This window comes from Somniosus microcephalus, chromosome 14 (genome assembly GCF_052327205.1).
Source record: "Somniosus microcephalus isolate GS21.2 chromosome 14, FLI_Smic_1.0, whole genome shotgun sequence".
Taxonomy (NCBI): domain Eukaryota; kingdom Metazoa; phylum Chordata; class Chondrichthyes; order Squaliformes; family Somniosidae; genus Somniosus; species Somniosus microcephalus.
In genome coordinates, this window is record NC_141000.1 from 49123921 (window position 1) to 49139497 (window position 15577).

Consider the following 15577-nt stretch of genomic DNA (forward strand, 5'->3'; position numbering starts at 1 on the left):
ATTTAAGACTATTCTCAGCAATAAGTAGTGTGGGCCCTTCAGTTATTTTCAACATGCACATAATATTTTAATCCCTAACCCTGTGCCACCAGCTCACTTATTTTGACCTGTCTAACTTGCATTTGCATATGCCACTCTTGTGTGCAAAGATCTCAAGTGACTTTCTTTTTCTTTCCTCCTGCCTCAGCTGCAATCTGTCTCTCCAAATGGCTAGGCCATTGAAAATACATCCTCACAAGCCCACTTCACATTTCTCAATGCTTGGAAGTTTAGTATTTGCCACAACTTAAAATTAGCTCAACTCTCCTCACAACTTCTTAGCCAAAAAGGATAGCTACCACACTCCTCTTCCCCATCATGGCATTGTCTAGTACTTTTAATAACCTCAATTTTTTTAACTTTATTACTTTGCTTGTTACTTGATAAATCTTTTCCTCACATTGTACATTTGGATTCATATTAAAATTGTGCATTTTTGAAACTGTCCACGTGTTACAATGTAAGCTGTAATAATGCTGTTGTAACTTAATGTTCCTTATTTCTCTTTTTCAATTAAGAGTAACAATAATCTGGAAGCCTGTTGTTTGGCCCTTGCCCAAGAGAGCAACAAATACCTTTATGGGGAGTTCCACAGCCCCGATGACGCCAGAATGAGCAGGAACCACATGCTGCAGATTAACCTGGGTATCCAGCCTCCAGCAACATATCAGACAGGGGATGGTGGTCAAATCAATGGGGGTCGAACGCTGGTCCATAGCACAAGTGATGGCCACATCGAGCCTCAACGTGGAGGTGGTAAACAACTTGTGCGACTAATACAGGAGCCACATTCTGCCCCTGCAATTGTAGCTAATCCATCTGGCTACAACCCTTTCTTTGTAAGTGACCAGGGACGCAATACAGGTACTCCTCCCCCGCCATCTCAGCAGCCAACTTCCCTTCAACCAGGCATGACCGCATCACCTATGCAAGGTCTTTCTCCAACATATCAGCCCATACCTCGGTACACCATGAACCCTATTACCGTAACCTTATCACAGAACATACCATCTGGTCAGACTGCTCCTACTGCTTTGCACATACATGGTGGTCCATCACAGATGCAGAATACTCCCTATGGGATTGGTAATTCTATTTACATTAGGCCAGCATCTGGACGACAGACTCCTCAGAACACAGCTTGGACTTCTAGCCAGTGCCCTCTTCCACAGTATAATCATCATCCTCCACCTGTTTATCAACCACAGCAGTCCTATCAGCCTTCTCAGTATTCTCCCAAGCAGCCTCCGCTTCCTCAGCAAGCATTTCGATCGCCACCTCCATCACAGTTCAGCTCACCCTACAGCTCTCCACAGCATCAGGTACAAGCCAACCAACCAGGTCATCAGACTTCCCATGTCTTCATGCCTATCAGTTCTCCTACAATGACGCACCTCCCGTACCAGCCTCCACAGAATTATCCACAACAAGGCAGTCAGTCATTGTCCTACATCCCTTATTCTGTGTCTGGATTGTCCAAAGGTCCTATGAAAAACCAGATAGAAATCAAATTGGAAACACCCCAAAGATCTGGTGCCAACATTACACGAAGTTCGTCCCCTGTAAGCAGTCAACCTCCTTTACGGAGTCAACCTACGCTATATATTGCCACCAATTCACCTTCTAGCTCACCGTCAAGAGGAATGTCGGGACAAATGAGTGTCGTTCAACCGCAGCCAATGTACAGTGTACCACCCACGTATATTCACCATCAACCGTCACGACCTAGGTCTACAACTGCTGGCAGTAATCAAGTGAACTCTCCTCGTGTGGTTGTAACTCAGCCAAATACTAAATACACCTTCAAAATTACAGTTTCCCCAAACAGACCACCTTCAATTTCACGAGGTGTGGCATCGCCTACTTTTGATCCTGGGAGCATCTTGAATTTAGTTGATTATCAAGGAGAACATCCTGGAGCCCCAGAACCTATACAGCCAATATCGGCACTAACAGGATCATGTGTCGATAAACGAAATGAGGAGCAGCGGAGAAAGTCGAGTTCAGGCTCAGATGACTATGCTTACACTCAAGGTACAGTACTCTGTTTCACAAAAGTTGGGTATTTTTATACATTGTACTGCAAGAGCTTGGACTAAACGTTGCATTATGACACATGCAGTTTACTCCATGTATGTGAGATAAGGCAGTGCGATTTGAAATTTTTTGGATACGCGCTGTAACTGTCCGTTTTGATAGCAATTCTATAAAGCTATCTTGAAAAGTTCCTCTTATTGTAAATTGGGAATAAAATTCATAGGCTTGTTGCATCCCAAAAGAGAGATTTTTCCACTTAGTTACGGAATGCAGTTTTAGTAACCCTAGTTCAATATAAGGGCAGAATGTCCGATTGTTCTTTTAAAAATGGGCTTGGATCCCAAATGTAATTCAAACAAAAGTTTTAATTTTCAAACATTGGCCAAACTGGTGTTGAGGTTGCCTGATTTTGTGCTAGAAAATAAAATATATGATCATAGACCATTCAGCCCTTAGAACCATTCAATCAGATCATAGCTGATCTGTGCCTCAACTCCATTTACCCGCTGTAGCTCCATATCCCTTGATGCCCTCACCTAACGAACATCAGGTGTCTTTTTGAAATGAGGATGCTGAAGATTGCCTGCAATATTCTAAATCTAACTTTGTCAACGAGTGTTAGTATAACTTACAATTGGAGAGCATATGTTATATGTTGAAATGAGTTATTTTAACACTCTGGCAAAGCAATTTTGGCATCCTACCTTCAAAAGGAAATTAATACATTGGAGAGAGATCAGAGAAAGTAAACAAGGGTGATTCTAGGGCTTTATAAAAGAAGGCAGAGCTGAATTTGTTTTTGTTGAAGAAAAGATTGAGCAGGAGATCTAATTTAGTTACTTAAAATGAACGATGTGGATAATTTTAAACAAAGATTGTTTGACTATGATTGAAGAATTAGAGGCCACAAAGACATGAAATTCGAAGAAATGTGTGTGGTTTGGAAAAATGGGTTTACTGGGCCAATGAGCCTTTTCCTATTCCCTGCTTTATGTTCTACTTTTGGCTGATGTAGCTTTTGAATTTCAGCTTTTTATCCCCGCTGAAGGGATTGTCAAAATAGCTACAAAATTCTGGGAGTTGAGAGGCACCTCACTTAACCGGAGCTTTATTAAACCATCCTGTGTGCTTTTAATTGCTCATGGGTGACAAAGAATTTGTTCTGTTTGGTGAGAAAAAACTTCAGCTGTTTGAGTGCCAAAGTTATGAGTAAGTTAATAGGTCTTCATTACTTTTGTAGAATGAATTTGATTTTTGTACAGTTTGTCAGAGTAGCTTCTGTATTGCACCTGGCCTAAAGCTACAAATGTGGAAATGGGAATAGCTACTCACTGCTATGGAACAAAATGATTCACTTTACAGTAACACATACTGCAGCACCAAAATATGAGATTGAAAGTAGCTGTATGCCAGTTAGAATCATTAAAACTGCATTTATTAACCCGGATACTGGCTATATAATTGTAGTGCTATTTTTTTTTTTAAATTGTTGATGTGATTTTATGCCAATATTGTAGATTTTGAATTGGGATTCAGCTGAAACATCTCAGGATCCCATAGTAATCCATGGTTATGATTCAGAAAGTTGCTTAAAGCCTTCTTTAGTTTGACCAAAATTGAAGCATACAATCCTTTATAAAGTTGCATTGGCTTGCATAGCTGTTTGGTGCAAAAAAAAGATGGTGTTTTGCCTATGGTTTCTGAAATTTAAGAGGTCCTAAATTTGTAGTTTGGTTAAAAAAAATTTGCATTGAAAAGGAAGAAAAAATAAACCCTGTAGATTAAAACCCCATCATTGTATTTTATGAGTTTGTAACTTTCTGTTGTGTAATAGAGGCGACATGAGGAAACTTGTTTTACACGAGTTGTTGTGATCTGGAATGCACTGCCTGAAACAGATTCAATAGTAACATTCAAAAGAGAATTGGATAAATATGTGAAGGGAAAATATTTAAAGGGCTATGGGGAAAGAGCAGGGGAGTGAAATTAATTGGACAGCTCTACCAAAGAGCCGGCACAGGCACGATGGGCTGAATGGCCTTCTGTGGGTATCATTCTATGACTCTATTCTTGCTTTTACTATTCATTGTTAACTACTTGGCTAAGTCATAATGTGTCAAACTCTTGTTTTCAGATCATGGCACTAATTGTCTGATGGTAATTTCTAAGCTGTTAAGATGAGTATGCTTGGATGTATGCCATTTATGATAGCAGTGTTTGGGGCTCAATATTTTTGTAATGGGAGATTTGCTTTTAAAATCAGATATTTTACTGGGAAAGAATCAATAGTACTTCAGTATCTGAAATACAGGATCAGTAGTTGAGACGAAAATAAGATCATTACAGTATTAAAACTAAGCTTTCATCTTAAATACTTCATTTTTTTATTTTTCAAATCACCTAGTTGCAGGAATAATACCAAAGAGGTTATCAGAATGCAACCCCTCTGAGATTAAGTCAACTGAAAATTTTGACACAGTATGATCATTTACAGTGTATTCCTGTGGGAATGCCTAAGTCTTAATCATTTTATAACCCCACTGTAGTTTCCATTGGCAAGAATTGCTGTCTTTGCATCTTTGTGACACTGATTCTTATCTGCGTTGTCAGTAAAGAGGGTTATGACTAATCTGCTGAAAGTAAATTCCTTTCTCTATACATAGTAAGCCTTCGACATAGATTTTTATATCAACCCCTGAACATACAAAGAAAATTTTCATTTTCAGTATACTTGTTATTCTGGATGCCTGAGTCACAGATGAGGGGATAATTTTTGAATTGGGCGACGAGTCTTTGTTATCAATATTTTGCTTGTTGGGGAGAAGAAAAAGAGAAGAGAACACTTATGAAAAATAGCTTGGGTTTATTTGTCATGCTCAGCCTTGGTTTAACATGCACCGTTTCTGTCCATCTGAACTGGATGTCAGTTTTTCTGCTGTGTGACTGTTTTTTACAATATGTCTTTAGCATTATTGCTCCATCAGAGAGCTCGAATGGAGCGATTACTAAAAGAGCTAAACCTGGAAAAGCAAAAGCTGGAGAAGCTGAAGGCTGAAGTCAATGAAATGGAATATGATTTAATGCAACGACGGCTGAGGAGAGTGAACTCCAACACATCAATACCTACAGTAAGGCCACTACTTAATTGCAACTTGCTGTATATTTAGGAAGTAAATAATACTTTTGTACATTTAGATAGAATATGCTTTAACTTTCTGTGGATCTTTTATATCCTAAGCTGACTCATCCAAGTAGAAGTGTCTTGTACAGTGCACTTTGGAGGTCATTAATTCCTGCTTGTGAAACCATTCTTTTCATATTGCAGGACAGTTTCACAATAGCTGCACCTTGCCCTCCCTCTCTAAGTGATTCAAAGCTAAGCTGCTACTAAACTTGCTAATGGATTTAGTGCTGTTGAATTAACATCCAGATTCATGAAGATGTGTATTCCTCCTTGGTTTAATCTGAGTGACCTCTGACAGGCCATGCACATATTGTTGGTGTTGCCCTTTTCAGACTTGGACCCAAAATTTTTTAAAAATCATCTTGCAGATAGAAGTAACACATCTGTCTAAAAGTCTCTGGCATCTAGTGCAGTGTTGTCTAATAGAAATTGCTGACTAGCCACCAGTGACGCTATTTAAGCCACATGCCCTAATTTTGGTGGAAACTGCCATACATACACTTTCAATGCAAGTAAATGTACTTTACATGTGTATAGTAACTTAAACATCTACTACCATTCAGTAACCAAAGGAAGTAAAGCATTCAAAAAGACCAAAAACCACTCGCACACTGCTTTTCACCTTGCCATTTTTCTCTCGCATGACAACTACACAGAACATTTTACAAATAGCCAGAGGTGCAAGGGGGTAGGAGTAGGAATGGAGGAATCAAAAATAAAATTTTCACTCTTCACCTTTTTAGAGTTTAAGCTGTTAAATAACCTTTCTGAACTAAAAGTGGTGTTTGGGATGGCTTTGATGCTGAGCTGACATGTCATTCAGCTAGCTGGTCAGTCAAGCCCAGATGATGGTGAATGACCACAGGTTCAGGAGCTAATTGAAAACTTGACATTGGGGAAAACGCAAGAACATAAGAATTAGGAGCAGGAGTAGACCATTTGGCCCTTCGAGCCTGCTCCGCCATTCGATAAGATCATGGCTGATCTTCGACCTCAACTCCACTTTCCCGCCCAATCTCCGTATCTCTTGATTCCCCTAGAGTCCAAAAATCTATCTCTCTCAACCTCGAATATACTGAACGACTCAGCATCCACAGCCCTTTCGGGTAGAGAATTCTAAAGATTCACAACCCTCTGAGTGAAGAAATTCCTCCTCATCTCAGTCTTAAATGGCCGACCCCTTATCCTGAGACACTGCCCCCTAGTTCTAGACTCTCCAGCCAGGGGAAACAACCTCTCAGCATCTATCCTGTCAATCCCCCCTCAGAATCTTGTATGTTTCAATGAGATCACCTCTCATTCTTCTAAACTTCAGAGAGAAGCCTCCTTTGTGCAACATTGCATTGAGGTTTTGGGAAGGGAAGAATAAACAGTTACTTAGAATCTAAACAATTTTGTGAAGTGATAGTTAGAGTATTGCAAATATCATATCTGTTCGGCCACTTTCCGTATCGGTAAAGTGTACATTGTTTTACCTCACACCTAGTGCTTCAGTAAATTTACTGGGTTACAATGATAGGCAGACTATTATCAAATTAAATCATGCTATTGGTCCTGGACTACCTAATAAAAATGTCACAGATGATATTCTAGTTAAAATATAAATTGTTTATGCACAAAGACAAAAGTAAGCAGATGAACACAATTTAAAAACAAGTCCATGTGGGGAGATGTGGATATATATCAATCACTGAGATGCAAAAAAAATCACCAAATACCGGGCAAAGTTGTTGCTCAGCCAATACTTTTTATCTCCTGAGAAAATGTCTAATATTACAGCTATCTTAGTTCCATTTAAAGCACAGTACTTCATTGGTATGTAGTACTATTGTAAAATTGGCTTCAAATGAGAGGTATGGGATGTATGGGAATATCATCATCGTCGAGGTCCACACCAGGTCACACACCATTTCAACTTGGACATGTATTGTCGTTCCTTTGTCGTCGCTGGGACAAAATGCTGGGACTTACTGCCTAATAGCAATGCGGGAGTACCTTCACCACATGGACTGCAGTGGTTCAAGCAGAAGGCCCACCACCACCACCTCGAGGGTAACTAGGGATGGTCAATAAATGCTGGCTTTGCCAGCGATGCCCATATCCCGAGAATCAATTAATGTTATATTCAGGACAATATCCCAGGACCCATGCACCCTGTAACTAGGTGATCATAAGTGGGATAAATGGTTAGTCATCAATTACACGAAAGGGGGGAGGAATACAAAGTGTCCATTTCCAAATTCAAGTTTATTTAATGGAGTCCCAATAACCAATCATTGAGCCTGCTTGAGGGTACAAATTATGACATTTTGTTAGCTTTCATCTCCATAGATGTCAAAATAAAAATTATAATATTCCTGGTAAATTGCTGACAGATCACAAGCTAAACCTTTTTTTTAGCCAAAATAACTGAGTATTTTCTAAACTATACATTTGTTCAAGAATAACTGCCCATTAAATCACTAAATTCTTAACTATTTTTAAATCAGCTGTTCCTTTTGAAGGGAGTCCAAACACCTGGACTCGGTTAAACACAAACTTCCTCTCAAGTCTTGTATTGCTGCCTATCCAGTTTTTTTGTGTTTGGTGGGAGGGGCACAGGGCTGTTAGTAGATTGAACAATTCCAGTATATATTTGACATTCTGCCGGGCAGGCTATCTGACTAGGTTAAGTGCTGACCATCTAGTTTTTAGCTCCACAGATTGGATATTCCTGTGAGTTTGTTGCATTAGCCTTTATATCCTGACACACATGGCTGTGTGTTTCAGGGCTGCTCTCTCAACTACCTACCTTTGTGAAAAATTGCTATATGGAAGCAACAGCTTTTTTGTCTTTCCAAGGAGGAGATGATCTTGTTTTAAGGGACAGTAGGCAGGCAACAAGGCTAGCCAATGAAATGGGATGGATTGCAGGCAATTTCATCCAAACTAATTTAAACCCTTTCACCTAATCTCTCCAACTGAACTTGATAGAATATGTGAACAGGAGTAGACCATTCAGCCCCTCGAGCCTGTTCCGCCATTCAGTTTGATCATGACTGATCAGTATCGTAACTCCAGCTACCCGCCTTGGTTCCGTAACCCTTAACACCCTTGCCTAACAAAAATATGGCACTGGTAAAGTTATTCTCTGCCGTTCTTGCACCTTTTATAGTAGGTTCGAGAGAAGACTAGCTGTGTTTTGATAGAAGTCTTTCAGTGCTGCGAAGTTCAGGAACCAGTGATAGAAACATAGAAGATAGGAGCAGGAGCCTGCTCCGCCATTCAATGCGATCGTGGCTGATCATCCAAGTTCAGTACCTGGTCTCTGCTTTCTCCCCATACCCCTTGATCCTTTTAGCCTTAAGAAATATATCCAACTCCTTCTTGAATATTTAATGAATTGGCCTCTACTGCCTTCTGTGGTAGAGAATTCCACAGGTTCACCACTCTCTGGGTGAAGAAATTCCTCCTCATTTCTGTCCTAAAAGGCCTACCCCTTATCCTTAGACTGTGACCCCTGGTTCTGGATTCCCCGACCATCGGGAACATCCTCCCTGCATCTAGTCTGTCCAGTCCTACCAGAATTTTGTAAGTTTCAATGAGATCCCCTCTCATCTAAACTCCAGCGAGTACAAGCCCAATCGACCCAATCTCTCCTCATACGTCATTCCTGCCATCCCAGGTATCAGCCTGGTGAATCTTCGCTGAACTCCTTCCATGGCAAGAATATCCTGCCTCAGATAAGGTGACCAAAACTGCGCACAATACTCAAGGTGTGGTCTCACCAACGCCCTGTACAAGTGCAGCAAGAGATCCTTGTTCTTGTACTCAAACCCACTCGCTATGAAGGCCAACATACCATTTGCTTTCTTAACCGCCTGCTGCACCTGCATGCTTACCTCCAGCGACTGGTGCACAAGGACACCCAGGTCTCGTTGCACTTCCCCTTCTCCCAATCTATTGCCATTCAGATAATCTGCCTTCCTGTTTTTGACACCAAAGTGGATAACCTTGCATTTATCCACGTTATATTGCATCTGCCATGCTTCTGCCCAATCACCCAACCTGTCCAAATCATCCTGTAGTTTCTCGGCATCCTCCTCGCAGCACACACGCCCACTCAGCTTTGTGTCGTCTGCAGATTTGGAGATATTACATCTAGTTCCCTTGTCTAGATCATTAATATATATTGTGAATAGCTGTGGTACCCCACTAGTCACTGCCTGCCGCTCAGAAAAAGACCCGTTTATTCCAACTCTTTGCTTTCTATAAGCCAACCAGTTCTCTATCCAAGTTAATACCTTGCTCCCAATCCCATGTGCCTTAACTTTACACGCTAATCTCATATGTGGGACCTTATCGAAAGCCTTCTGAAAGTCCAAATACACCACATCCACTGGTTCTCCCTTATCTATTTTACTAGTTACATCCTCAAAAAAACAAAAAAAAACAAAAAAATTCCAGTAGATTAGTCAAGCACGATTTACCTTTTGTAAATCCATGTTGACTTTGTCCGATCCTGTCACTCTTTTCCAAGTGCTCTGCTATTGCATCTTTTATAATGGACTCTAGCATTTTCCCCACTACTGATGTCAGGCTTACCGGTCTGTAATTCCCCGTTTTCTCTCTACCACCTTTTTCGAATAGTGGGGTAACATTAGCTACCCTCCAATCCATGGGTACTGTTCCAGATTCCATCGAATGTTGGAAGATCAGCAATGCATCTACTATTTCTAGGGCCACTCCCTTAAGTATCCTAGGATGTAGATTATCAGGCCTTGGGGATTTATCGGCCTTCAATCCTGTCAATTTCCCTAACACCATTTCCCTACAAATACTAATTTCTTTCAGTTCCTCCCTTTCATCAGACCCTATGTTCCCCGACATCTCTGGAAGGTTATTTGTGTCCTCCTTTGTGAAGACAGAACCAAAATATGTATTTAGTTGGTCTGCCATTTCTTTGTTCCCCATTATAAATTCCCCTGATTCTGACTGCAAGGGACCTACGCTTGACTTCACCAATCTTTTTCTCTTCACATAGCTATAAAAGCTTTTACAGTCAGTTTTTATGTTCCATGCAAGCTTACTCTCATATTCTATTTTCCCTTTCTTAATTAATCCCTTTGTCCTCCTTTGTTGAATCCTAAACTGCTCCCAATCCTCTGGATTACTACTTTTTTTGGCCAATTTATATGTCCTCTCCTTGGATCTTATGCTATCCCTAATTTCCCTCGTTAGCCACGGTTGAGTCACCTTTTTTGTTTTATTTTTATGCCAAACTGGGATGAACAAATTCTGTAGTTCATCCATGCGGTCTTTGAATGTTTGCCATTACCTATCCACCGTTAACCCTTTGAGTGACATTCCCCAATCAATCCTACCCAATTCGCGCCTCAGACCATTGTAGTTTCCTTTATTTAAATTCAGGACCCTAGTGATGAGATAAGTATCTTAGACAATGGCTTTTTTTTTGTTTGGCTACTGAATGGGACTGATGATCCCTTGTAGGTCACCCCCAAGTCCTAACAATCTAACATCATAACAATCTGTACTGGTTTTCTGCTTGCCCAAGATGTTACCATGATCGATTTTATTCTTGGCAGTCATGGTATTTTTTGACGTGCAGGTATATTCTACATGCAGTGTTTCTCCTCTAACCCATGGACCTATTCTGGTTCACATGTTATGATCTTCTTGCTACTTTGGATATGTTTCATCTGTTCTATCATATTTCTGTTGGTGGGGGGGGGGAGATTGTGTAAGTAGGCACTGTATTCTGATTTGCCTTCTCAGGAAAATAGATCTTTGAAAGCTCACATTTGAATCTTGTGCTGGATGCTTCCTCCATTTAAAAACGACTGAGGATTTCCTTTGGTTACACTTAAAGTTCTGGAAGGGTTAGGTTACAGGAAATAGATGAGCATCGGGGATTTTAGTTCTTGCTGGATTGGCTGCTTCACCTGTGCTAGCTGATGACTGACTGCTACAATTAAAGATGAGTAATCTTTTTTACAATAGCTAATGTTTCAAAGTGGGCTACTGGTAATTTTGAAAATAAAAGTTCTGCATTATTCAGTGGTTATTATCCATTAGCATTTTTTTTGCAATAATCTAGTATTTAGAAGTTTTTTTATGAATGAACAGTAGAACACCAAATATGATTACTTTGTTATATATAAAACATGTAATTGTTTCACCATGGTTCTGGAATGATGGCACACTATACAGTATTGCTGTCTTAATATAGAAGCCAAACATGTACTTGATTTTTTAATCGCTCTGTTTGTTGTTGTAGTGTTGCCCTCTTTCCTCTAAAAAGAGTCATCTTAAGTTGTGCCAAATAAAAATATTCATCAAGTCTGGTGGTGTGACTGGTATTTGTGACATCAACCAATATTATTTACAAGAGCATCTTGGTCAAATGTTGTGTACGGTAGTGTATTGAAGTGTTTTAACTTTAATATTTTAGGCAGTCTGTATTTTCTTATTTCTGTTTTTTTCTTCGCAGCCAGAGGAGATGACTAGATTGCGAAGTCTAAACAGACAACTGCAAATTGACATTGACTGTACTTTGAAAGAAATTGACCTTTTACAGTCCAGAGGTTTGTGGTCTTTACTACATTTCATGAGGGTAAGGGAAGTGTTAACTTGGGTTTTAATGCCTACTCTTCATTGTCTGACATTTGATGCTTGAACAAAATAGGCAGGCTTGCACCTTAACTTGTGTAGTTGTGAATCTTGGTCATATATATATTCATGTACTGCATTGAACAACACCTGTTAATTATGCAAATACATTTCTGCTTTTTTTGAGGAAAAAACTGCAAATAATCAGTCAGCATCTGTGAAGAAAATGTTTAACCTTTTTCTTTTCTGATGAAGGATCTACACCTGAAATGTAAATTTCTCTTTTCAGATACTGACTGACCAGTGTACTTCCAGTATTGTTTGTTTCTATTTTAAATTTTCCATTTGTTAACAATAACAGCTTGCATTTATATAGCGCCTTTAACATGGTAAAACGTCCCAAGGCGCTTCACAGGAGCGTTATCAAACATAATTTGACACCGAGCCACATAAGGAGATATTAGGGCAGATGCTTGGTCAAAGAGGTAGGTTTTAAGGAGCGTCTTAACAGAGGAAAGAGAGGCAGAGAGATTTAAGGAGGGAATTCCAGAGCTTAGGGTCTCAGCAGCTGAAGGCATGGCTGCCAATGGTGGAGCGATTAAAATCGGGGATGTGCCAGAGGCCAGAATTGGAGGAGCACAGTTATCTTGGAGGGTTGTAGGGCTGGAGGAGGTTACAGAGATAGAGAGGGGCGAGGCCATGGAGGGATTTGAAAACAAGGATGAGAATTTTAAAACTGAGGCATTGCTTAGTTAATGTAGATCAGCGAGCACAGGGGTGATGGGTGAACGGGATTTGGTGCAAGTTAGGATACAGGCAGTCGAGTTTTGGATGAGCTTAAGTTTATTGAGGGTGGGAGATGGGAGGCCAGCCAGGAGTGCGTTGGAATGGTCATGTCTAGAGGTAACAAAGGCATGGATGAGGGATCAGTAGCAGATGAACTGAGGCAGGAGCAGAGTCAAGTGATGTTAGAGATGGAAATAGGCAGTCTTAGTGATGGCGCAGATATGCGGTTAAGTTTGTATATACAATTGAATGTCATCATCCAAATAGAGGGATGGTGAAGATCATGAACCATAGGATATTTAAAGAATTTGCCAGACACTAGCCACACGAGCACAGAACCTCCTGTGGCCTCTGTCCCTCTTCCCGAATGTATATAAGACCTCATGGGTGTGTAGTTCTTTGTCATTAACCTGCTTGAACTTACTCCAGTTTCATCTGTTTATCTCCATTATACAGTCAGAATGTAGCATTTTTGTAGTTCTTTATGCAAGTGTTTTTGCAAGCTTTTGTAATTGCTATGCCAAGTTTTTTTTTTTGCATTTGCAGCAGTTATTGTTCTGGTCTCCGAATGCATTTTTATGTTAAGTCCTTTGATCTCATATTTTGGCATCAATCGCAATCCAAACCTTTCCCAATCACCCCCTTGTTCAATGTCAATGCTTCAAGCTGAGGTTTGCACTTCCTGCCATGATTGTTTCTGATAGTTACTTGATGCTTTTCATGAGTGTAAATTTTCCTTGTATTAACTTTATCCTGCTGTATCGTCGTTCAGAAGAAGGGATTGATACCAGAATGTATGCAGTAGTCGCCAAAGGAAACCACATGCAGAAATGGTTTCTGAGATGTCTGAGCCTGGAAGCACAGTATCCTGTAATTCTTGCCTCTCTGGTTGTTAATCTGTATGTGGATGTTCAGAAAATGAGAAAACTACCAAAGACAGTTAATCTTTCCAGTGGAAGTTGATAATTGCCTAAACTTTAAATTTTTGTAACTACTTGTAATGAAGTTAGCATGAGCTGGGAAACTTGATACAGTAGTTCATAAGGAAGTCCCAAGATACTCCGCATTTTGGCCATTCATACAGATTGTCAGAAAGCGGACAGCATCTCTTGCAAAGTATGATTTATTCTGCCATTAGGATACCACCATGGCACTTTTAGTGAGCTCATCCAGATGAAGGATATTAATACAGGTGAATGGAACATTTTTCCATTTCTGGCACAAGTATTGGCAACCAAGCGGTCCTAAATTGGGTAAAGCTCTTCTGTTTACTGTCATTTTCCAATTCTTGCATCACTCTCTTATAACCTTTTTGATTGAAGTTGATTTAAATTGAATAGTTCTGCACTATCGAGCTGTGTTTATTGGAATTTGGGTTGATTATATTGTTTAAAGCTAGCTTGCAGCCAAGTGAACGTTGGTTTTTAAAAAGTTGATTTAATCTCCAAAGTGGGTAGTTGGAGCCAAGAAAGTGAGAAATAAGGTAAAAAGATTTTTTTTGGGACAGTAAAGGTTACGCATGATGCGGTTGGTTAGAATAGATCGGGAAAATCAAATGACAAAGTGAGAAAGAATAGGATGAAAATTGCATCGAAATGAGCAGAATTAGTCGCGTTTCATTTTTTAAATTTTAATTAAAATTTTGTTGAAAATTTTAGTTCTGTAGAGTAATACAGTAATAAAACTACTTCTGGACCAGTTTAATTAGTTTAAATTTCTATTTCAGGGTCACAGTGCATAAGCTGAAAAAAGACAAAACCGGTGAGCTTAATCAGACAGGAATTTCCTGAAGTTACTGGGAGTTTTCAATTAGTTTGATGGGACAATTACCAAAAGTTATAATGACCAGGGGTCTAGAATTCAAGTGGGCCTGTAGTTGTGGGGAAAATGACCTACCTACTTTGATGGAATTCTGTTCCAGATTGGTGACACTCTGCTAGAAGTGCCACCTTGCATGCTGTGCTAACAGCAGCATTATGTGCCAAATAGGACATCTCAAAATGTTCTGTCTAGGAAGTTACTTTATTCCCTGCTGTGCTTAGTTTGAAATGATATTGGCAAATAGTGTGGAAATGTTATGCAGCGGAATGGTTCCTGAATGGCCCTGCTATGTGCCATTGTGTTAATCTCGAGCTTTGCTTTGTCCCAGCTATGATATGTTGCAGCTCAGTTCTGTTCTGGTTCTGCTTCAGCTTCGCTCCACCCCACTCCCGCATTGTCACCAATCATGTACCAGTCTGATGGTGAAGGATTCCCGCTTTCAGTATGAACTGTGTTTCATCATTTGAGCAGCTGGATCTAAGAATTTTTTTCTTTTCCTATCTTTCTCCTCTTCAGTTCTCTCCAGGAGATTGACAAAGTGGCTGTTAAGCCTCCTAGACCTCACTCAACTGGCCATTATGCACATAGGAATCTTGATAGACTAGTCAACCACAGGAGCATCACAGCTGAGCCAGATTCTGTCCTCGCCTGAAATCCAAAAGTATAGTTCCAGCATGGGTTGCTGAAATGATTAAGTGGGAACCCTGGTCAATTGGTCCTCCCCCCCCCCTCCCACTCCATGAGGACAATTCAGTGCCCCACTGATGCCCTGGCAACATCAGCTAACTTAACACAGGCTGGGGCGTAAATCTTAGCTGCTCACCGGATAATATCATGTAATAATCAGGAGACCTGTGCTCTTAGGCAAAAGGTTAACCTAACTTTCATTTATTTGTATCTGGTTCTTTTGGTTCAGTCATTTATGTTTTTTTTAATTTGAAGGTAATGCTCCTATATTCTGTGTTTAGCTCATCAGGCCTGGCTTCAAGCTGTCATAGCAGGTCTGCTTGATCTTACTTGCCATACAAATCAGGCTGTTTAACATCGACTCTTTTTTTTTCCATTTGAACTTCATAACTCCATCTTGAGATATTATCATAA

The 15577-nt window shown here is 40.1% G+C and overlaps 1 protein-coding gene across 9 annotated transcripts in view; it reads left to right on the forward strand.

Annotated features, from left to right (window-relative positions):
• The window catches only part of tab3 (TGF-beta activated kinase 1 (MAP3K7) binding protein 3), a 149956-nt gene that overhangs the window by 82408 nt on the left and 51971 nt on the right, over positions 1 to 15577 (forward strand). For 8 of the 9 annotated variants that reach the window (XM_086006542.1, XM_086006541.1, XM_086006540.1 and 5 more), the window contains 3 exons: positions 558 to 2073; positions 5044 to 5204; positions 11751 to 11844. In XM_086006542.1, coding sequence (XP_085862668.1) covers positions 558 to 2073; positions 5044 to 5204; positions 11751 to 11844 — 1771 coding nt within the window. Of the gene's footprint in view, positions 1 to 557; positions 2074 to 5043; positions 5205 to 11750; positions 11845 to 14381; positions 14417 to 15577 lie in introns of all 9 variants that reach the window. The other variant, XM_086006549.1, reaches the window with a different exon arrangement.